General features: G+C 36.1%; 1 protein-coding gene across 2 annotated transcripts in view; it reads right to left on the bottom strand.

Moving 5' to 3' along the window:
• Positions 1-6,546: 6,546 nt before the first annotated feature.
• SSTR5 (somatostatin receptor 5) overlaps positions 6,547-25,202 on the bottom strand; it is a 105,879-nt gene continuing 87,223 nt past the window's right edge. Inside the window, exons 1-2 of one of the 2 annotated variants that reach the window (XM_074195994.1) lie at positions 11,882-12,024; positions 6,547-7,885 (exon numbers count right to left, since the gene is read on the bottom strand). In XM_074195994.1, coding sequence (XP_074052095.1) covers positions 6,716-7,828 — 1,113 coding nt within the window. In that variant the 5' untranslated portion in view covers positions 7,829-7,885; positions 11,882-12,024 and the 3' untranslated portion in view covers positions 6,547-6,715. Of the gene's footprint in view, positions 7,886-11,881; positions 12,025-25,202 lie in introns of those variants that run through there. The other variant, XM_074195993.1, reaches the window with a different exon arrangement.

Below are 25,202 nucleotides of genomic sequence, written 5' to 3'. Positions count from 1 at the left end.
TTTAATAATTACCTAGCTGTGTGACTTAGGGCAAGTCACTTAACCCCATTGCCTTATAAAAAAATTTTAAATAGTAAAAGTTAGAAAAGGATTAAGAAATGTAGAACATTTAAGTCATGTTGAGTCAGAAGATCCAGATAGAAATATTCAAGAGACTGTGAGAGTTGTGGAGGTAGATTTTAGGGAGAAAGATTAGGACTGTTTTTTAAGAGTTGGAATTCATCTGCACATAGATGATTTTTGAATCCATGAACTGACTAAGAGAAAGACTGGTGAAGGTATAAGAAGTGTCAGGACAGAGCCTTTGGAGGAAGTCATCCTTAGGGAGGAGATCAATAGTTAAAGCCTTCAAAAAGGTCAAGAAGGATGAGGACTGAGAAATTACTTTTGTATTCAGAAAGTAAGGTATCATTAGTAACATTTGAAAAAACATTTCAACAGTTATGGAGATTGGAAACAAGATTTCAGGTGGGTAAGAAATAAGTATAAATATGAAGAAGGAGTCAGAGAAACTGGAGATGACTTTTACGTGCTTGATAGTAAAGGAGGAGGAAAGATATAGAACAAGGATTTTTAGAAACTCACAGGTCAGGTGAGATTTTTAATAATGGGTCAGAATTTTATATGTTTGTAAGGAAGAAACTAATAAATAGGGAAAGGTTAAAGATCCAAAAATAATGAGTGGTTGAATGATGGGACAAATTTCTGGAAAGGAAGTAGGGAATGGGGCCAGGGAGGCTAATAATAGTCCTTTGACAAGAAGGAAAACCATTTTGTTAAGACATGAGCAAAGGAGAAGAGAAAGACCAATGATGCATGACTATGAGAGAGAAAAGATAACTTATAGAGAATAACCTCAATTTTCTCATTAAAGTAGGCAGAAAAGTCATCCACTGAGAAGTAGGAGGATTTAAGAGACATGAAAAAAGAAAGAAATTTTACAACTACTTCAGGAAGCATTTTAGAGAATCAGTCAGGAAAGAATAAAAGTATTGCCAGATGTCAGGAAAGGACCTAGAGAAGGTGGATTGTGCAGGGGATAGAGTGTTGAGTCTGGAGTCAGGAAGATTCATGTTCCTGAGTTCAACATGGCCTCAGATATTTAGTAAGCTATATGAACCAGGAAAATCACTTAATCCTATTTGCTTCAATTTCCTCAACTATAAAATGAAATGATGAAGTAAATAGCAAACTATTCCAATATCTTTACCCCATTACTAAATTGGGTCAAAAAGAGTAAAGCATGATTGAAAAATTACTGAACAACAATAGAAAGGATCCAACTGAGATCAGATAACATTATTTTTAATGGACCCAAGGACAGGGCAGTATGATTTTGTTTATAAGCTTTAAGTAGATATGGAGAAGGAACAGAAAAGTCAGATCTAGAGGATGACCCATGATGGAGAATTGTCAAGGTGGATGATTCTTGATTGATTTAAAGAGGCAAGGGAAACGATCAAGAGTAAAAGACAGCAAAAAGTTGAACTATAGTATCAAAATTGTGAAAGGAGAAAAATGAACCAACATTATGATCTAGAGCTAAGTAATAAATATAAAATTCTTCCCAGAGAAGAGTAAATTGTATTCTTTGAGGAGAAAGCAATGACTTATCTTCTAATAAGTGATAATCTGGACATATAGTGGTCATCATCATTATTGATAATATGAAGATAAGAGAATAGTTCACTGTCTTCTTAGGGTATGTTCTATTTGTGATATGACTGAAGACCAAGAGTTTTCAATTCTAATGCCTATTGATGATCTCTTGTGATCCATATTAGTATCAATGATATTACCAGGACCCTAGAAAAGTTTTTAACAATGAGTTTGTGGAATGTGATTTAAAAAGATTCATTTTATTAAAAATGATCTATATATTTAAGGAGAATTTAGACTATATTAAGAATATATATACATCTGAGGAAATTCAGGAACCAGTGACAGGAAGTATCATTGACATCAGTTGACTAGAAATCAATAGAGACAGATAAAAACAGCAACAGTAGCAAATAGAAGCAATTTTGTCATTGAAGAGTTTTATTATACTATATACCATCTGAAAAGAAAAAAGAAAAGAAAGTTCAGTTCACAAGTCTTACAGAGAGACAGAAACCTGTGAGAGAAGACTGCAATTATTTGGATATTAACTAGATTTCATGCTCTATTGTAGACCAAGAAACTAAAAATTTAATTGTTTCCCTTATTGATGATATCCTCCAAAAGACAGGTGAACTAATGAGTTGAAACTGCTATCCTGGACCTATTTCTCGTCTACTAAACAGTCGGGTTAGGTGTCTTGCAGAGAAAGTAGTTTTTTCTAAGTGTAAGGCCATGGAAAGAACATAATAGCCCTTGATTAAAGTAGACACTTCTTCCATGACCACATGAAGCTAACAATTGCATAGCCCAAACACTTGATCAGATCTTTTCTCTGGGTCTTGTATAAACAACCTACCCTATTTTTTTAGAACTACCTAACCAAAAAATATCACAGCTGAGAAGAGCCTTTGAAATCAAGTCTAAGCTCTTCATTTTGATAGTAGGAAATTGAGGTCTAAAGACAGGGAAAGAGTTGCCCAAAGTCATACAGTCAGTTAGTTGTAGACCCAGGAACGGAATCAAAGGCTCCAACATAATCTGTATTATCATTACTCTGAATAAAAAAAGACTGAATGTATTTTTTTCTTTGGGGGGTAGAGTTTGTTTGGGGGATTTTTTTAGTGTGGCAAATTTGAAATAGGAAAAATCCCATTTGAAGTCATATATACTTCATCTTAGTCTATCCCTACACTGAGAGGGAGAGAAGACCAATCAATTTGAGGAAAAGAGTGCTAAATTGAAAGTTTAAAGAACTGGGTTCAGGACCTGGATTAGTCACTAACTTTTTTTGCAGCATTGACCAAATCAAGGTTTCTTTGTGAGTCCTTCTGGCTATGGTATCTTATAATTGTATGCCAGTCATTTAAGCCTAGCTCACCTTTCCTATTCACTCTAGCCCCACCTGTGATAGAACATTCCAAGCTTGCATTAGTCTGAACAGCCATAGTTGGACACACTCTAACATTGTAATTTCATTTTTGTCTTATTCCATAATGAAGGACAAGAATCAACAAACCAATCCACAATGACTTCCCTTCTTCAAATTCTTACTGTCTGTGTCATTCATTTGATTAGTTCTGGAATAATGTAACTTTTAGTATAATGTGAGATGTATCTCCCCTAGATCACAACTTCCTAATGGCAAGGACCATATTTTATAATTAGTTGTGTTGTCTTCAGAAATTGACATGGAAAATCCATAATAGAATGAATATGAAAGTATGTTCTTAATGCTTGGAACTTCAGTTCACTGCATCAAATGTTAGACTGTCAGATGAAAATAATCTTAGAAAATAAAATGTTAGAACTGAAAGGGCCTTTAAAGCATAGATGGTCAGAGTTAGAATGGTGTTTAGAATATAATATTTATGCTCCCTTTGATATAGTGGTGTAATGCTAGATAGAGTGCTAGTAGCACTTGACTTGTGGTCAGGAAGACTACCAGTTCAAATCTTACCTTTGGTACTTGGCTAACTCAATGACTATAAATACATCACTTAACCTCTCTGATTGCCATTTTCTTCATCCAGAAAGTCAGGATAATGTTAATGGCTGTATCTACCTGTTTTTCCAAGGATCAAATAACATAATGTATGTAAAACATTTTGCAAATCTTAATGTGTTGCACAAAAATCAATTATTATTAGCAAAGTGTTAGAATTGAAGAAAACTTGTTGTTCAGTTGTTTTTCAGATATGTCCAACTTGTCATGACCTCATTTGTGGGTTTTGGGGAAGGTTCTCGAGTGGATTTGCCATTTCCTTTTCCAACTCACTTTACAGATGAGGACACTGAGGCAATAATGGTTAAATGACTTGCCTAGGGTCACAAGGCTAGTATCTGAGACTAGTTTTGAACTTAGGACTTTCTGACTTCAGATCCAGCACTTTATCTACTATGCCACCTAGCTGCCCTGAAGGGATCTTAGAGTATTTATCTACTCCTTTATTAGATGGGGAAACTAATTCATATGCACACCAATATCAGGATCAAAAAGATGTTAAAGAAAACCAAGAACAGTTCTCTCTTTTGACACAAAAAGCAACTGAAGCTCTGAGAAGAAGAATCACACAGTCTTTGAACATTGAATGAACTGAGGAATAGGGGTCTTTAACCTGGAAAAAAGGGAGTCTTAGGTGGGAGGGGGGATGAAACAGGGACTATCCTTAAATAACTGGAAAATGACCTTATGGGAAAAGGGTTAGATTTGTTCTACAGGGCACCAGAAGTCAAAACCAGGTGTAACGGGTGAAAGTTTTATCAGTGGAAGTATTCATGGGGTAGACTAACTCCACATAGGTGGGATTTTTAATGCCATTTGGTAGCCAGGAATCTCCAACAAGGGAAGCAGGGACCAACCAAGTTTCAGGGATGCTATTTTTTGCCTTTTGGCAAAAACATTCCTACATTCCTAGGATAGAATCCTAGTCCTCTCATGCATATAAAAAAATGAGAAGTCAGTCTTTGGTGCGTGAGCAGACAATCTAGTATGCCTAAAAAACTTAGGGTATATGACAAACCAATCAGGATGGCTAGTCAGGAACTTTGGGTTTAATAAAGCTTGGGTATCACAGTTTCATAGGATTAAGAAATTGAAGAGAGCAGAAAGGATATTTAGTACAATGATATCAAATTACAAATAAGCAAATTGAGATTGAGGAAAGAAGTCCAGCTGCACAAAGCTTTGTTAGGATGTAATTATCAGGGCTGGGTCTAGATTCCAGAGGTCCTTAATAGTTTCTGTTGTCTTTAAAGTGGAATTATTGAGCTCATGGATCTTCTTGTAAGAAAATTTGAGTACAACATAAGCTTCCTGAAGGAAGGATTTGCTTCAATATGGTGTATTCCATGTAAATAACAACTATAATTATTTGAGTCTTTGAATAATGAAGTTTTATATAAATATCCTGCAAACATTTTGATGACTCAAATTATAACTAAAACAGATACTGGAAAGGAATGGAGGGTGAGAATATCTTTGTGATATGGGGAGAGGAAAGAAACTGTCTTACATTTAAATGTGTACAGAAGAAACTGGAACTTATATTTGATCAACAAACATTTATTGATTGTGGAGTGGTAAAAAGAGCTCTAGGCTGAGTTGGGAGACATGACCAGCATATTGATTGCCCACATGGGGAGAGTGGCACACACACACACACACACACACACACACACACACACACACACACACACAGAAACACAAACAATTTTGCTTCTGGGTCATGGGCTGCAGTTCCACTAAAACTGTATTTATTAACACTGAATCAATGACTAGAGATTAGAGTTCTGCATTGTCTGCTCTTGATTCCCACATTTCACAACTGCAGAATATGTCCCCACTGCTCCACACTCTCTAGTTGCTTCTTTTGCCTCTGATACTCAAACAGGATTAAAATCATATCCAGGCTGAAATGAAATGGTAGTCATCTTGTCTCCTTTTGACTGTATGAGAATGACAAGGAAAGTCAGAGACTCCCCTAACTTATTCAAATTATCTTTTACTTCACAAAATAACTTTTAAAGTACAATCCCTACCAAAGACACATACATTTGAAGCAGATACAGGTCCTGTATGACAATAGTTTGTCAACTGAACAACAATCAATATTTTATCACACTGGGGTTATCAGTAAACATACTCCACCATCAGCTTCATGAAGAACATTGTTTTAAAGGTTATAGATTTATTTATTTCTGCTCCCCCAAAATTGTTAATTTTGATACAAGTCATACTTGGTCTCTAAATTTCTACCTTCCCAGGTGCTCTGAAGGAATAGAATCAAGAAAAGAGATGCTCAAATTTAACTCTTTAGGAGACTATTCAGTGCTTGCCTTGGTTTCTTTCTTCATGAAGGTACAAAAAGCTACTGATCACATTACCCATAAAAGTAGGTCTTCAGATCCCTTCCAATGGCATAGGCATTTAAAACCCATGACCCAATGAAAACAGGGATCCATTTCTTAGCTAAAATTTGAATACATGCATGTCCACCTCCCACCTCCCCCCGCCCCAGGATCCTGATCCCAGGTTTATTTGATATTGGGAACAGTAGAGATTGTCTACCAAATTCCCTTCCTGGTAAAAGCAGCATCAAATTTAAAGATAGAAGCAGTTCTAGAGATCACCCAGTCTACCCTGTTATTTTTACAGAGGAAGAAGCAAAGGCCCAGAGACTTGCCCAAGATCAGAGGTTCACAGAACATGGTGAGTGTGGGAAGGAAAATGATGGGAAGTCTTCACTTTCCTCCACCTTTTTTATAAGTCTTTCAAAACAATGAAGTGTTTGTTATCAGTAGCTATCATGTCAGATCTATATTTTAGAAAACATAAATTTCAGAAGAAGCAACTTTTAAGCATCAGATGAATTTTGGAATACACCATGGTGACAATGTACAATAAATAGCTTTCACAAGAGTTTTATATCTTCCTCACCACCCTCACTTCCAATGAGGACCCCATAACCCCATAAATTTAGTTCTTAGACTTGTAAATGTACTATAGTGATTTTCAATAGCTGAGGCTTGAGAGTTCCCCTATTTTAACTCCTATTCAATTTAACTCTTTATCTTCATCCCAGCAAGCCACCATATTTACTCTTGGAGGAGTTCTTTACACCTTGCTTGTTTGCATGTGCCCATTGAATTCTGTATTTCTAGAGGAGAGCATGGCTTCCTGCAGGCGACTGCTCTTCTCTAGCCTATTATCGGTAGGGTCACCATCTTCAACGCCATAGCCCTTGCGGAGACATAGGACCTTCTGAAAACTCTGCTTGAAGTTGTCAGACAGAAACCCATACAGAATGGGGTTGGCACAACTATTGGCATAGGAAAGAATCACCACAAAGAAGTATACACCTGCAGAGGCAGCTTCTTCAGGCAGGATAAAAACCAGATTGACAATGTTCAGGGTAAAAAATGGGAGCCAGCAAAACACAAAGACAACAACAATTATGACCACCATTCTGGTCACTTTCCGTTCTGACCTCCTCCTCCGGGTGGAGCCAACCCGAACCCCTGATGACTTGACCTTGATCACAATGAGCAAATAACAGAGGCAGATCACCAACAGGGGACCAAAAAACCCTAGGACAGAGGTATAGATGATGAAGACTGCTCCCCAGATATTTACTGGTTCAGGCCAGCTGATGTTACAAGTATTCCAGTCTTCTTGGACATCAGCAAATATGATGACTGGAAGGGACATCAGTAATGAGAAGGTCCAGACAGCAGCACTGATAAGCCTAGCTATCCTTGGACGACGCCACTTGGTAGACTTGATGGGATGGACCACAGCCAGGTACCGATCCATACTCATGACAGTAAGACAGAAAATACTGGTGAATTGGTTAATGCCATCCACAGTCATCACAAGCCTGCATAGGAAAGTGCCAAAGGGCCAATAGGAGATGGCATTTTGGGTGGCAATGAATGGCAGACCCAGCATGAAGAGGACATCAGCTACAGCCAAGTTGAGGATGTAGATATTGGTAACAGTCTTCATCTTAGCATACCTCAAGACCACATAAATGACAAGTGCATTACCACTGAGTCCAATAATGCACACAAGTAGGTAAATGATAGGAATGATTACTGTGCGAACAGCAGACACAGGAAGAAGAATGTCCACTGTTTTATTTTCACTGCAGTTGAAAGCAGAGGAAAAATTTACTCCTTTAAGGTTACCATCCAGTCCACCAGCTGTCAGTGAATATAGTGGATCCATGTTTCATTCCTTTTTTCTCCCAAGACTGAGAAGAGCTACAATTCAAACATCTTCTACCTAAAAGAAAAAGAAAAAAAGTAAAAAATAAAAAATAAATTAATCAGAGAAGAATTCAAAGTGTTTTTATTAAGCTAACCATATTCTGGAATCATGTCCCTGTGCATTCATTGCCTTTCCCCCACCACACTCTAAACCTCCCATGTAATTGCTGGATTTCTTAGTGTACCATAAAGTACATTAACTATGGTATCATTCAGGATTTTTGTATTAAGTAAATTGTTTGCAAAACAAATATCAAATAAATTGGTTAAAATGAACTGTCACTCTTGGGAAGTTGGATTTGAGAAGGAAGCACAACTTTTCAACTAACTAAATGGATAGTCAACACTCAAATTAATGAATTTCTAAATCTGAGGAATATTTTATTTCCTATCTCTCCTCATTATTATTCTTAATTAAGTATAAGAACTTTTCTGCTTCATTTCTCATTTTTTAAATAATTTTTAATAAATATTTTGCTTGGATCACCTTCCCAAAATATCAATTTTATGAAATTATGTTCCTATTGCTACCCATGCTCAACTTCAATGACTCCCTATTACTAATGACCTTAGCAAATAAAAATTCTTTGTATAACTTTCACAGGTTCCTATAACCAAGTTCTTCCCTAAGAATCCACCCTTCTCCTAATTACTTCCCAAAAGTCACCCTCTGTTACATCTAGGACAAGCTTCTCATTCCTTTACACCCTCCTCCCTATGTTTACAATTTCTTGAATTCATTACCTTTCTCCTCTCTTCCTACCCTACCCTTATTAATTCTTCAAATCTTATCTCATACTCTACCTCCTCCAAAAAGATAGAATTTTTTTAGGGTTTTTTTTTTTTTGGTAAGGCAGATGGGGTTAAGTGGCTTGCCCAAGGCCACACAGCTAGGTAATTATAAAGTGTCTGAGACCGGATTTGAACCCAGGTACTCCTGACTCCAGGGACGGTGCTTTATCCACTATGCCACCTAGCCGCCCCAAAAAGATAGAATTTTTAATGAGAAAAATACTGTACTGGGATCTCAGGAGGCCTGAGATTGGGTCAATTAACTCTTACTAGCATGCTATGTTAGTACAAGGACATCACTTTCCCTCTCAAGTCCTATTCTCCATTATGCTAAATAATCTTTAAAGTGTCATTCGTCTCTGCCATTCTATAAATCTATAATTCTAACCCTGAACTCCTTTATCACCATTTTGTAAGAATTTACTATGTATAAACTCTAGGAATAGCTAGGTGACACACTGGCCTGGAATCAGAAAGACACGCCTTCCTGAGTTTAAATCCAGTCTCAAACACTTACTAGTGTATGAGTATGATTTTGTGAAAGTCACTAAACCCTATTTGCCTCAGTTCCTCAACCATAAAATGAATTGGAGAAGGAACTGGCAAATTGCTCCAATATCTTTGCCAAGAAAACTTCAAATGCAGTCATGGAAGACCTGACATGACTGAAAAAAAAATGATTCACCAACAAAAAATGAATTCTCTATTGTAGAAAAAAAGGTGAAAAAAATTTCCTTCTTTCAAGGAATTTACATTCTACTGGGGCACAAACATATAAACATATATGTAAGTATAAGATAATTTCAGGAGAAAGAAAACATTTACCCATAGGAGGATCAGGAAAAACCTTCCTATAGGATATGGCACCTGAGCAGAACCCTGGAAGAAGCTACAGATTTTACAGGGCCAAGAGGAAAGTAGAATGTATTTTAAACATGGAAGATAGTCTATGCAGAGTCATAAGATGGGAAATAAAATGCTCATGTCAGGGAACACCTAAGAGATTATTTTGGCTGCAATACAGAATTTGTGAAGAATAGTATGAAATAAGTCAAAAAAGAAAGACTAAAGTCAGTTAGTAAAGGACTTTAAATACCAAACTGGGGAGTTTTTATTTTAAGGAAATAGGGAGCCACTGAAGATTCTTGAGTAGATGTGTGACATTGTTAGACTTGACTGCTCCAATTTATAAAAATCTCTCTTTTGTGTGAAGTCAGTATTAAACATTTTCCCTAAGTCTTTCATATACCTTTCCAACTAGACTATGAACTCCTCAAGGGAAATCAGTTTCCTTTTCTGATCATTCTGTTGTGCCTAAGACAGGGTATGTCTCCATGAAAACTTCATAGTTGACAGATTGGAAATTTGTTTATTTGTATTTAATTAGTCAAGGAAGTGTAATGAGCTTTGGTGCCTATTCTGATTGGAAAAGTCACTGATTGGAGTTAGAGAGTTCAAGTTCAAAAATTGCTTTTTCTACGTACTAACTGTAACTCATTGATCATCTCTGGGCCTCAATTTCTTCAACTGTAAAATCTTACAATTGGTTCATGGAAGATGATTTTCTCATAACTTGTTCTAACTTTGTCCTACCTGATTGATTGATTGATTACCTTTGTAATTGAAGAAGACCATGACATCAAGTAAATGATGACATGACATGTACATTATGTGGATTAAAGTGATGGGAATGTTGTGCAAAGTTCACACTACCTCTTCCAGAACCATTTTAACACAGAGGTCTCATACAATAGGAAACCAGGAAGCACATGTTGACCACTCTAATCGACATTGAGATTTCCTTTCTAGAAGATTTTTCCCTCTGAATCACTCATTTGATATTTGGGAGATATTGGTGTTGCCTCTCCTTATTTATAATTCTTATCTCTTCTTAACTTCAAAAAGCTATCAGTTCCTTTCAAGCAAAGAGTATGGACTGTTCATCATCCTCATGGCCTAGATAGTGTCTTATAATAACAATAGTAGATAGGACCATAGGCCATATGTTGGATGTTAACTAGGGAGTTCTTTAAGTCCCAGCTTCTTCACTCTAGAGATAAGGACATTGAGGCACACAGGCAAGCAACTTTCCCAGGGTCAAACAACAAGCATGTGAGGTAGGATTTAGATCCAAATTCTAATTGACTAGGGAAAGTTGTCTCATTTATCTGGGACCTCAGTTTTCTCATCTGTAAGGATAAGAGGAGAAGGAGGGATGGACTAGAAGATCTCTATGGATTTTTTTGGGGGGTTCTACAACTTTAATTCCATTTTTAATATATCAGAATTCTATTACTGCAGGGAAGTGACCATGACCTCCTTATCTGCTGTGGGAAAATCTGTGCCTGACAGGGTTAGGAGACTGGGAAAGCTCAGAGGCAGGAAAAGAGAAAGGAGAAAAGAAATTGGATTTTCATTTATTCTTTGAAGTTGGTCACATGCTTAAAAGATAGTTATTCCGTTTTATATCTGAAGGGATTTTAAGAAAAATGAAGTGGAAATTCTCCCCACTTTCTATGAAGAAAAAGTGCAACTGGTTTGGAAGTAATATGATGTTGTCTATTTACCTCGACCCATCTGCAGTACTCCCCCCCCCCCCCAAATAAATTACTTAAATATCAAGTTCTGACCCCATCCTCTAGAACAGGTGTATCCAACCCACAGCTCTCATGCAGGCTGCAAAGCCAATTCATAAGATACTATTACATTTTATTATTTTACTTATTGGTAATATGGGTTACATTGTTGTCATAAATAAATATTAAATTCTTTATGTGGCCCTTGACAAGTTTTTGTTGGGTGATGTGGTCCAGAAGTGATAAAATGTTGGATACCCATGCTCTAGAGTTTCTCAAGCCTTCAGAATCAATATAAAAGGGAAAAAAAGACAGAGACCAGGTACAAATAGATCTACAAAGTTGTACTTCCTATAAATTTCAGCAATAAGGATATCAGAGCACATTACAACAAGCCAGAGGTTAAGTGTATCTAAGTCTGTTGATTGCAAAGATCATGCCAACCTCCAATAAAACAATAATTATATTGGATTTAAAATGCTGGTAGAGGTAAGTTTCCATGAGTATAGGGTCTACTCCAAGGCATTTTCCAAGGATGATTGCAGCTTTAGCTAAATCAATTGTCATTTCTGTGTCTGACATATGAGGTCATGAAAAGAGGCAAGAAAGCTAGAATTTAAGAGATAGCTTGGCTACTAACTTACAGTATGATGTTAGAGAAGTCCTTCCTTTCTCTGGGTTTCAGTTTTCCCTTTTAAGAAATTTAAAAAACGATTCATACTAGATGAGCTAAAAGACTCCTCTTGCTCTGACATCCTGTGTTCAATATTCTAAGATCTCCCCTTGCACTGACATTCTATGCATCAAGTTCCCTTTTTTTTTTGCTAATCATCTGTGTTCTATCTTTAGAAATCTCAATATGCTCTAACATTCTGTGTTCCAAATTCTCTTACTATTCTGACATCTGTGTTCAGTGTTCTAAATTCCTTTCAGCTCTGACTTTTAGAAGGCCCCAACTGAAGCTAGATCTGATATACTCAAATGAATCCAACTGAAAGGCAGTCCATGCAATTCTCCCAGGGTAAATCATTGAATTATATAATTGATATGATTGGTCTAATGACAGGAAAGAGTCAGATGATTTTGCTGTAATCATCACCTGGAAAAGAAAATAAAACCTAGTATGTAGCTGTTATACAATGACTAGAATATGCCTCTTGAGATTTTTCATTAGCCAAGCAGAACTGAATCCTCATTTTAAGATCTAAACAAAGTTTATGGTATCTCTAACTGGTTAGCTGTGGTGAAATAGAAAGAGTATCAGATTTTAAGTCTGAAGATATGGGTTCAAATTGTGTAACTATCCTTTAGGTACATCATTTCCCCTCTGTGACTCGGATTTGCCAGCTGAAGAATGGGGATAAAAATGCTAAAAATTCTATTAGTGTATTTATTTGAATTCCATCTTGGACCCCTTCCCTATGATCCTCTTTGACACATTATCATGGTGTAGAGATCCTGGCAGAACCCAAATTCAGCAGACCCCTTATCAAGCAGGAAAGACTTCAAGTATGAATCTGGAGACCCTACTAGTGGTTTAGCCTAGCAGAAGTCAGAGACACCAGTTACCTGGGAATTATTTAGCAAATTCTGAAATGTTGCAGTAATTCAAAAAAAGTCATCTACCATACTATCAAATCAATCATTCAAGTATTTGTCAAGTGTCTACTATGTATCAGGGCCCTGTGCAAAATGCTAAGGATACCAAAAAAAGGGGAAAATGGTCTTCACCTTCAAGGATTTTATATTATAATAAGGGAAGCCACATGTGTATAAATAAAATAAATTCAAAGTAGTTGGAAGGTAACCTGAGAAGGGAAGCCACTCACAACCTGGAAAACCAGGAAATGCTTCTTAAAAGAGGAAGCATTTGAAATAAGTCTTGAAGGAAGCCAGGGTTCAGAGAATTGGATATCAGATGCAAGAGAATTATAAGTATGAAGAGATCTAAAAATGTGTGATAGTGGGTCAGCTAGATGGCACGATGGATAGAGCACCAGCCCTGGAGTCAGGAGAACCTGAGTTCAAATCCGGCCTCAGATACTTGGGCAAGCCACTTAACCCCATTTGCCTTGCAAAAAAAAATGTGTGGTAGTGTTGTTACTGCTGTTGAGGCATGCCCAACTCTTCAGGACCCCATTTGGAATTTTCTTGGCAAAGATATTGGAGAGATATATCATTTCCTTCTCCAGCTTATTTTACAGATAAGGAAACTGAGGCAAATAAGGTTAAAGGCTTGCCCAGGGTCACATAGCTAGTAAATGTCTGAGACTGGATTTGACCTCAGGTCTCCTTGACTTCAGGCCATCTCTAGATGCTCAAGTGTTAGAAGACTAAAAAAGATATGCTGAGGAATCTGTCTGATCCTACTGATAATATGGAGTCATTAGAATTATTTAGTAAAGAAAGTGACATGGTCAAACATGTGCTTTAGGAAAAGCAATATTGTAGCTAAATAGAGGATAGAATGAGGAGAGAAGTTGGAGACAGAAAGAATCGATAGGAATGGGGGCGGCTAGGTGGCACAATGGATAGAGCACCGGCCCTGGAGTCAGGAGTACCTGAGTTCAAATCCGACTTCAGACACTTAATAATTACCTAGTTGTGTGGCCTTGGGGCAAGCACTTAACCCCATTTGCCTTGCAAAAACCTAAAAAAAAAAAGAATCAATAGGAATCTATTGTAATAGTCTGGGCAGAAATTATTAGCACCAAAAATATAATCATGTCTTTGAATAGAGAAAAGATATATGTGAGAAATGTTGCAGAGACAGAAATAAAAGAGAAATGTTGCAGAGACAGAAATAAAAAGATTGTAAGAGCTGTAATCTATATTGGTGAAAAGAAAGCCCATACATGAATTCAAGGATTTTTGAAGTTTAAAGCATCTTCAGACCTCATATTTTGCCTCACTAGAAAATCCATTAAATTTTTATCAATTTCATAGAGCTGATAAGTCAGTTGCATTTTCTCATCAATTAAAAGCATTTCCCATCAATCACAAGAAGCAGACTTAGGAGCTTAAAGAGAGAGAGACTAGAGTATCAGATCTGTGTTCTAGCCCCAGTTCTGTCAGTCACTTCTGTCCTTTGGAACTTTCTGCCTCATGTGTAAAGGGAACTAAACTGGAGTTTCTTATTCTGCTTAACCTGGTGATTTCAGGAAAATCGTTTATCTCTCTGTGGCTGTTTCCTCACCTTTCAAACAATGCTGGTGAATGAGATAATCTATAAGGTCCTTCTAGTTCTAAATTCTATGACCTTGAGGAAAGAGGGTTTCAGATTTCCTATCTACAAAAATACTGAAGAGTAGGAATAGTGCAGTAGGAAGACTTCTGGATTTGGAATTAGAAAGATGGTTTGAGGTTCAAGCTCTGCTATTAATGAGCTTGATCATTTCACCCCTTTGGGCCTCTTTCATCTGTAAAGGAAAGGGGTAAAACTAAATGATTTCAAAGGTCCTTTGGCAGCCTTAAAAATGTAAGTGTGCTCCTAATTTCACTGCTGTCTACACACTTTTCCCGCCAATGAATACCTTGCCTCTTATTTTAAGACTTCAGAGATGTCAAGAGTTATAATAATGCCTCAATGTTGCTCTTTCCTCTTTGGAAAAAACATTCTGGTAAAAGCGAGAATTAATACTCTGAATTAGTCAGAAACTCCAATATTCTTAGTCACAGAAATGACACCTTCATCAAAAACCTTCCCCATGTGCCTTTTCCTCACTTTCTTATTCAGAGTAGCAAAGGGGTTAAAATGAGGGAGTCTGAAGATAATAGAATTTAGTAAATGATAAACCACTATTTCTTTTTCTATTTGAATTTGGCAGCTGCTTCATACAACCACCCAAGAGCAGTATGAGAATTCCCTACTATTTCCTCCAAAGCTATTATGCAAGTTTTTTTTCAAACCAGCATGATTAACCTGACCTGCTAGGAGTAAAATTGAAACTTGTGTTTTTTTTTTTTTTTTAGTAAGTTATATTGAATACCAACAAGTTGGGAAGGCCCATCCTAAGAAAGAAAGCTTGCTATCTGATGACCAGTCAGTTCAGTTAAAAAAATGTTCATCAAAAAAGATATAAATGGGGCAACTAGGTGACACAGCAGATAGAGCACCCACCCCAGAGTCAGGAGGATATGAGTTCAAATCCAGCCTCAGACACAATAATTACTTAGTTGTGTGACCTTGGGCAAGTCACTTAACCCCATTGCCTTGCAAAAAACTAAAATAAATAAATAAAGATGAGAATAGCTACTACCGGTAACAAACTTATGGCCCACAGCAACTAATGAAAAATATAAATAAATGAATGAGTAGATAAAAAAATTATTAAGCAATTACTTAATGTCTAGTACAATATTAAGCTTTGGGGATGGGAAACACAAAATGTAATCTTTGTTCTCAAGGAACTTATGTTCCAAAAAAAGAAGAGACAATGTTGAATTGGTGGGAAGGAAGGAAGTATATAGAAAGACAAAAGGATGCTGGATTGGTCCAAAGGGTGGTTAAATAACATGTAATTTCCAAGGATACTAATAATATCAAGTTGATTTCTTACTCCAGAGCAAAAACTGGAAGGGGAAGAAGTAGTATCCCTATGGTATTAGGATTGACATGGTAGCATTGTCTCATTTAATATTGTTAATATTAATAATTCACATTTAATTCAATATAAGTGTTATATCATTAATGATTTAATGTCTAGGGTCGACTTGATATAGTGAGTTAATTGAGTCTGATACATTTACTATATCAAAAATGACAACTTAACCCAGGAAAGGAGTTCCAAAACTGAGGGAATTTTCTTCTATAGGCTTAATCTGAAGATGTTGTTCTAGAAGGGCAGAATGAAGGCAGTGACATGACAGGTGGCAAGTTGACCAAAATGGACAACTAGGTGAGATGTGATGCATGGACCACTTATGGCACAGATGCAAAGGTGGGGGAGGGGAGGTGGATTTTCATCTGTCTTAAAGTAAACATATTTATATTTTTTTCATGTTTTTAGAGGGGGTTTTTTTTGCAAGGCAAATGGGGTTAAGTGGCTTGCCCAAGGCCACACAACTAGGTAATTATTAAGTGTCTGAGGCCGGATAGGAACTCAGGTACTCCTGACTTCAGGCCCGGTGTTCTATCCAATGCACCACCTAGCTACCCCCTAAACATATTTATAATAATAGAGCCCATCATCTTTTGGATCTTAGTAATGACAGTCATTATATATGTGGTAATTTATAAAGATGTGGTAATTTATAAAGACCTTTATGGATAGTATCCCACTTGATACACTCACCAGTCCCTATGCTCTATCCAATTGAGCTAAGCAGAATCATAGTCATCAAAGAACACGATGAACTAAATAATGTCCCATGTTCTCTCCAATATGGGAATTGTTCATCACTAACTCTCTCAGTTCACTAGGATGCTACTTAGTAAATTAACATTTCTATTAAATGTAGGAACTAGTAGAAGTAACACCATGTTCATTCATTAGTAGTGGAGCTGGGAATAGGTTCAACCCTCTGGAAAACAATTTAGAGCCAAAAAAAAATCACTAAGATTTAACCCAAAGAAATATCTGAAAGTCAGAAAAGATTCATCTACCAAAAAATGCATAGCTACTTTATTTGTGATAATAAAAAGCTGGGAATAAAATATGTACCCAACACCTGGGAAATGGTTGAACAAAATATGGCATGTGAATACAATGAATGGTTATTATAAAGAGTCAAAACAAAGAAAAATTCAGTGACATGTGAGACAATTTATATGAAGTGAAGAAAGTGCAGAAAGCAGAGCCAAAAGAACTGTATGCATAAAGATAACAATAATTTAATAAAAATTATGTTAAAAACAAAATATCAATTATTTTATCTTTTGGAGAGTTAATATATCCACCTTTTTCAGACAGCAGTTTATCTATGGAGTAAATGAAACCATGTCTGTTTCATTCTTTCCTCTTATGTCTGAAGGCTATGGACAATGAATGTGCTTTACTCCATCTGCCCATCTGTCTCTTTGCCTACTGTTTGCTCCTGATTCCAGCAAGAAGTCACTTAACTGAAACTGGCTATCTTCCTGGACACAAGAAAACATTCTCCTAAGCCCATTCTAAAAGATATTCAGGAAAAATTGTGAGAATACAACCCCAAGCATTGTTAATGGTCAATAAACTCTCTGAAATGTAGAATATCTAGACTAGAAGGAAAATATCTTCAGTCATCTTCATTATGCAATGTCATTGATGTCTTCCCCAATTCTGTAGCTGAGAAAACTAAAACCCACAATCTAGAGGCTCCATTGTTTTCCCTATTTTCATCCCTCTCTCTCCCAAATATTTTAGACAAGGAAATGAACTTCTATCTGAAGTTGCTCCCCACTTTCTTCCAATCCATTTTACATACAGTGGCAGATTCATTTTTCTGATTCACAAAGTTACTACTCACTTGCTCAGAAACCTTCAATGGATCCCTATTGCCTACTAATATAAGGCAAGTTCCTCACATAAGCAATTAAAATCTTACACAATCTGGTTCCAAAGTGCTTTTCCAACTTTATTTCCCACAATTCTTCCCTGTCCCCTACACATCCCCTATGCTTTCCCTCAGTGATTTTATGTCATTCCCTATATTGAAATGACCACCTCTCTTCCTCTACAAGATGAACTTGCAGTCGATCTTCAAGGTCAGACTTTAAGACTCCCCATTCCGTAAGACCTAATATAATAGAGGGACTACTGAATATGTAGCCCAGGTCATGGATTTGAATTCTTCCCTTACTACTTACCATCTGAGTAACCCTGCAAATGTCACTTACCCTGGTCCTTAGTTCCTGTATATGTAAAATAAGAGTGGTGGATAAAGTTCTATGATGTCCTATCTAGACATTATTCTAGCTTTCTCTCATTTCCAAGAACTTTATGCTCTTCTTGTATACTTATCCCATCATAATTTGTATTATAGTTCTTTGTCAGTAGTTTCCTTGACCAGATTTACTAGTTTATAACTAAAGTCTAGATTTACTAGACTATAACTCCCTGAGGGCAGGAACCCATGCCTTAATTATCTTTCTTTTTCTGCAACACCTAGCTAAGAGTTATGCACAAAGTAACAAGAAGGGATTCTTGGTCAGGTTTGATTTAAACTATTTTTGTTTTGTTTTGTTTTGGTTTGGTTTGGTTTTTTTGGTGGGGTGATCCTTCATTCTTGAAGAAGACCATGATATCAGGAGGAGATTCCATGACAAGTAAGTGATTTGGCTTTGAGTGGGGGGGGGGGTGCTATGCTAAGTCACCATCCTCACTTTCTCCTCCGGAGTCATCTGGGTCCAGTGGCCAGATATGAATCAGGATGACTGGAGATGGTCCTGGATGTGAAGCAATTAGGGTTAAGTCACTTGTCCAAGGTCACACAAATAGTAAGTGTCAAGTGTCAGACTGAATTCGATCTCCTGTCCTACTGACTCCAAAGCTAGTGCTCTAGCCACTGCACCATACACAAATGACCAATGAATGAGAAATGAACAGATAAAATGGGTTGTGGAATCTATCTATATTCAGAAGGAATACATGGTGAATAACATATATCTAAAAGTCTATGAGGTTTCCACAACAATCAAGAAAGAAATATCTCAGAGAAGAAAAGAACCCAGATAAATAATATTTCTTTGAAAAAGAAAAGAGAGAAGCCTCAGTTTCTTATCATACAGTATAGGAATGAGAAAATAAAGTAGAGGGTAATTTTGGGCAGTCATAACTAGGGATTAGCAGACCAGATCTTTGACCCATGTGCTAAGATATGAATATATTTACAAGAAAAGTTTACTTTTTTCCTGTGGTTTAACTTGTCTGCCTTCCCTGTGCCTTGAGGTTCATCCACCATCTCTATTACACAAGAAATGATCACCTCAACATTTGTCTGACTCTAAGGAACCACTCCCAATTAACCATGGTGACTATTTCCTTGGGCTTTCTCTCTGCTCTTACTTCTGATAGAGATGAATGTCAGGGGTAATAGCCATACCATAGAAACTTAGGCAGAGAGGGAGAGGAACTTCCTCTCCTTTCCTAAAAAAAAGTAGAATGAAACCTATCACCCATATAACACTATCAGGTCTGGAGATATGTGCCAAGCATTTAAGATGGGGGAGGGGGACGACTGTGGTGGAAAAATAAATGGTGTTTGGAACACATCAATCAACCTGAATGGTCCCAATCTACTCTCTACCCTGGAGATCTTCCTAGAGGTAGTGTCTGAGGGTCTTTATCCAAAGAGTCATCTTTAACTCTCTGTTCTATCTCTCTATCTCCCTCTCCCCTCTCTGCAAAATGAATTTGACCCAATCACCAAAATTCCTAACTTTTAGTACAAAGAAGAGAAGGAAATTATTTGCTCTTCTTTAACTTTTCTGAGATTAGAATTTTGTTTTGTGTTTTAAGCAAGATTTAGAGTTTAAAGGGATCTCAGAGCTTGCCTAGTCCAACCCCTTTCCCAATTTGACAGACAAGAAATCTGAGGTTCACTGAAGTGAAGCGAATTGCCTAAGGCTACATGGGAATCAGTGGCAAGATTTGAACAAAGAACTTCTAATTCTATATCAAGTACTCTTTCTTCTATGTACACAATAACATTTTAAGATTAGAAAATCATCTGCAAGTATTATCTGTAATGGGTATTCCAACTTTTCCAATAAAATTAGAGGTGAAGCAAGGATATCCATTAATACCAATATTATTCAATGTTGTACTATAAGTGTTAGCTTATAGCAATAAGAATAGAAAAAGAAAGTGAAAGAATTAAATTATTTATTCAGTGCCATACCAATAAAACTATCAAAAATATTTTGTAGAGCTAAAAACATAATAAAATTCAGCTGGAAGAACAAAGAATATCAAGGGAAGTAATGGAAAAAATGCAAAGGTAGGTGACTTACCTGTACCAGATATCAAACTATATTATAAAGTGGCAATCATCAAAACTATCCATAAACTGAGAAATAGTCTGTATCAGTGGAATAGTTTAGGTCCATAATACACATCAATAAATGGTATACAAATCTAGTATTTGATGAAGCTAAAGATCCAAAATTTGGGGAAGAAATCATTATTTGACAAAAATGGCAAAAATTAGGCATAGACTAACATCTCACACCACATACCAAAATAAGGGCAATATGGGTACCTGATTTAGACATAAACTTTCATATAGTAAGCAAATTAGAGGAGCTTGGAAAGTCTTACCTGTAAAATTTATGGATAATTGAAGAATTTATGACCAAATGATTTAGATACAAAATAAATTACAGGATGTAAAATGGATAATCTTGATTACATCAAATTAAAAAGGTTTTGCACAAACAAAACTGATACAGCCAAGATTAGAAGAAAATCAGGAAACTGAGAACAAAATTACATATTAAAAAATTATGATAGAGGCCTTAGTTCTCAAATAAAAAGAGAATTGATTCAAGTTTATAAGAACACCAACCATTCTCCAACTGAAAGATAATCAAAGACTGAACAGGCAGTTTTCAGAAGTAGAAATCAAAGCTACACATAGTCATATTAAAAATGCTCTGAATAATTCTTGATTAGAGAGAGATGCAAATCAAAACAACTCTGAAGTACCACCTTTTATTTATCAAGTTGTCTAATATGACAGAAAAAGAAAATGACAAATGTTGGAAGGAATGTGAAAAAATTGGGGCACTAATTCGCTATTGGTGGAGTTGTGAGTTAATCCAACCATTTGGAGAACAATTTGGAACTATGCCCTATATATTAATACACACACACACACACACACACACACACACACACACACAGTCCTTTTACTGAGCCTAACCCAAAGATATCAAAAGAAAAGGAAAAGGACCTTGTTGTGGTGGCAACAAAATAGAAATTGAAGGGATGTCCATCAATTTGGGAATGACTGAGCAAGTTGTAGTATATGATTATGATAGAATATTATTGTGCTATAATAAATAATGAGCAGAATGTTTTTAGAAAAACCTGGGAAGATGTATTTGAACTGGAAAAAGAGAAATGAACAGAACCAGGAGATCATTGTACAAAGTAACAGAAATATAGTATAATGATCAACTATGAATGACTTAGCTGTTCTCAGCAATACAACAATCTTAGAAAATTCTAAAAGACTTGTGATAAAAATAAATTCTATGTCCAGAGAAAGATGGAGTCTGAAGGAAGGTTAAACCATACCTTTATGTCATTATTTTTTTGCGTTTTAGTCTATCTTTTCTTTTGAAATATGGCTAATAGGAAATGTTTTGCATGACTTCATATGCATTATCTATAACAAATTACTTGTCTTCTCAAGGGGGAGGGAAAAGGAGGAAGAGAATTTGAAACTCAATTTTTAAAAAATCGTGTTAATATTTTTGCTTACATATAATTGAAGGAAATAAATGAGAAAAGAAAAATTAAGATTTCTAGATTTTAAAAATACTTTCTAAAATCAAAAGTAACAAGATGGCAATAGATAAATCACTCAAGGAACAAGTATTTATTGAACACTACTATGTAACCAAGCACAACTTGGCATTCAAGTAAGGGAAAGCACACAAAGTGAGAAATCAGAATTGGTAGGGTACTTCCTATATTGTAAAATCCTCTACAATGAAAAAGTTTAATGACGTGCCCATTTTGAGCATCCATTTCATTATCACAGGTCCTTTTTCTCCAACCTAGATCATATATTCTCCATTCCTGATTAATAGTCTGATGAGTTACTATAAACAAAAAAAAATCATTAGACAGTGGTCAATACTCTGCACAGTGAACTACACTGGTCCTTAGATGAGACACATCAAAACCTTTCCATTTTGGTTATTGTTTTTGTTCACACTCTATTGGTGTAGCCTTTAAGATACATACTACCTTGAGGTCACCATGTAACATCAGAGGACTTCAGGTCAGGGTAAAATGTTGTTGTTATGAAAATGCTATTCAATGTATATATGTAGTATTCTATCACACTCAGTCCCCTGCAATACCTTCCTTAGGGCCATGAACAAGAAAGGATTCTTGGCAGGTACAATTTAGACTATATGACTTCTAAGTTGACTCCTAACTGACTATATGAAATAGATGATTAATACATATCCACATAAATGAATCAATGAAGGAGAAAGGAGTAGATAAGAATTATAGGACCTCTCTATTCAGAAGGAATAACATACCTCTAAGATTTGTGAGCTTTTTGCCACAAACAAGAAAGAAATATCCTCAGAGAAGAAAAGAGCTTGTTCAAATAAGTACTCCTTAGTAGAAGGAAAAAAAAATAGAAATGTGTAAATAAAGTGATTTTTGACAGAGTCATAATTAGGTGAAGGAAACCAAAACTTTGACTTGTGCCGATATCTGAATGTATTTGCAAGATTAATATCCTTTTTTCCAATGGTGGTTCTCTAGTCTGCCTTCCCATGGTCTTGAGGTCTTCCACCATATTTAGCCCACAATAAATGAATATACTACCTTTTATCTGACTCTAAGCCACCCCACCCTAATGTCTCATCATGATCATTTCTGGTCCTAAATATCTTTCACTGTCATATAAGTGTGTATATGTTTTATATTTATTTATTTAGTACTACTGTATTATTACAAATTGTTTAACCCATAGTAATTAAATTGATTCTCACAGTAGTCATATTAGGTTAAGTCAAACAGGCATCATAGGATCATAAATTTAAAGATGGAAGAAACCTCTGAGATCAACTAGATCAAACACCTCATTTTACATTTGAGGAGACTAAGTCTTAAAAGAATTAAAAATGACTTGCTCAGGGGAGGCTAGGTGGCATAGTGGATAGAGCACCAGCCCTGGAGTCAGGAGTACTTGGGTTCAAATCCGGTCTCAGACACTTAATAATTACCTAGCTGTATGGCCTTGGGCAAGCCACTTAACCCCATTTTCCTTGCAAAAAACCCCTAAAAAACAAAAAAGTGACTTGCCCAAAGTTCCACAGAGAAGTAAGTAGTAGAGCTGGGATTGGAATTTTCTGGGTCCAAAATCAGTGCTTTTCTATATAGATAAGTATATATATATATATATATATATATATATATATATATATATATATATATATATATACATAAATACATATGTATATGTGTAGGCATGCATGTTCATATATATGTATATATATATTCATATACACACAAATGTAGGTACATGTCACAGTGCTCATAATGCCCTGAGTTCTAGTTCCATATACTAATTCCCTGCTGTATATCTCCACCTGTAAGTCCCACCAGCACTACATACTCAACATATACAAAATTAAAATCCTCACGTTTCCCCTACCAGCTTTCAGTTAAAAATTTCCAATGCCCATAAATACTATTCATCAAAACAGTTGAGTCATCAGGAACATTTTGCCTCTTATTTTTCCTTCCTTTCCTCCAAGCCATTTAATAACCAGGTTTTGCTAACTCTTACTTCACAACATCTCTTGCATCTGAATCCTTCTCTCTATTCTTACTGCCATCATCTTAAATCCTGCTTTTATAATATGTTTGGGGTATTGCAATTACTTTCTTATGGGTTTTCTAGCAAACCCTTCTTCTAACATCTAATTCATCCCACATAGAATGTCAGACTGTTTAAATTGTTTCTTCCTTAGGAAAAATGTACAGTTCTAACCCCTGCTCAGAAGTCTTCAGTGATTCCCTGTTGCTTATATGATCAAGTCCAGAAACCTCCAGCCTGGTATCAAAGATTCAAGATACATTGGTGCCACTCTAATTTCACAATCTTATCTCCTGCTGTCCTCAAAAACAAATCCTTTATACCATCTGACCTGGTCCCTTTCACTATATCTGAAAGCACATATTTTCAATGAACATACCTTTGTTCTAGAACTGGAATTCCCTCCCTTTTCTCTTTCCAACTTTGAAACTTCTACTTACCTTCAAAGGTTCAGTTCTAATTGTATAATACCCATAAAACTCTACTTTCAATGAAAACCTGAACAATCTCTCCTTCCGTATATCTCCATCAGTACCATCCATCCCTAAAACTTCTACCATGTATTGTTAGTTCATGGAACCACAAAATTTGAACCTGAAAAAGATCTTCTCTAATCCCTTTATTTTACAAGTAAAGAAAGCTAAAGCACTGGAGAGTAAAAAGGGCTTTCTTGACCACTGTTATACAAACAGTAAGTTGTAAATCTAGAATTTGAATCCAGATATTCATACTCCAAATCTCTCTATTCATCATGTGTGTCCTGCCCACTTCATCAGATTATAAATTCCTTAAGGATAATGAAGATGTCTCATATTCTTCTATTCCCTGAAACACTCAATACTATATGTGCAAGTAGGATCATTTTTGGTAGTTGTTCAGTTGATATATTTGATCAACTGAGAGACTGAACAGTAAATTGGGACTCAGGAAACATCTTTAGTCTTGCAAATACAAGTTTCATCATTTTTTCTGACTTTCATTCATTCAACAAACAAGACCACCTAACACAAGCACAAAGCTACAGTGATTACAGGATTTTCTGCTTTTCACATCATTTATTCAACTAATGCTGAAGTTAGAGTCCTAAGATTCATCCTATCTCCCTATGCTGTTTCCTTAGTTTAACATCTCTCACTCTGTAACACAAAGACTCCTTTCTTTCTCAGCTGCCTACCCATCTGTTTGACTTATTTCTTCTCACAGAGAGATAGCTATCATTGTCTCTTCTCTCCTTCCCTTCTTTTCCTTTCCTCTATTCTCTCTTCCCCTTACCTCCCCTTCTATTCCTCTCTCCATCTTCCCAATCAATTTAGGGACCACTGAGAAAGAATACTATGACTAGGAAGTTCTCAGAACCAGTTCTCCAAAATCTGTTCTGTTTTATTGACCATAAAGAATAAATACCAAAAGAAATAATGTTAGAACTAAAAGGAACCTAAGAATAGTCCAGTTTAACCACATTATTTACAGAAG

Source organism: Macrotis lagotis, chromosome 8, assembly GCF_037893015.1.
Source record: "Macrotis lagotis isolate mMagLag1 chromosome 8, bilby.v1.9.chrom.fasta, whole genome shotgun sequence".
NCBI lineage: Eukaryota > Metazoa > Chordata > Mammalia > Peramelemorphia > Peramelidae > Macrotis > Macrotis lagotis.
This window is presented reverse-complemented; position numbering and strand designations above follow the sequence as displayed.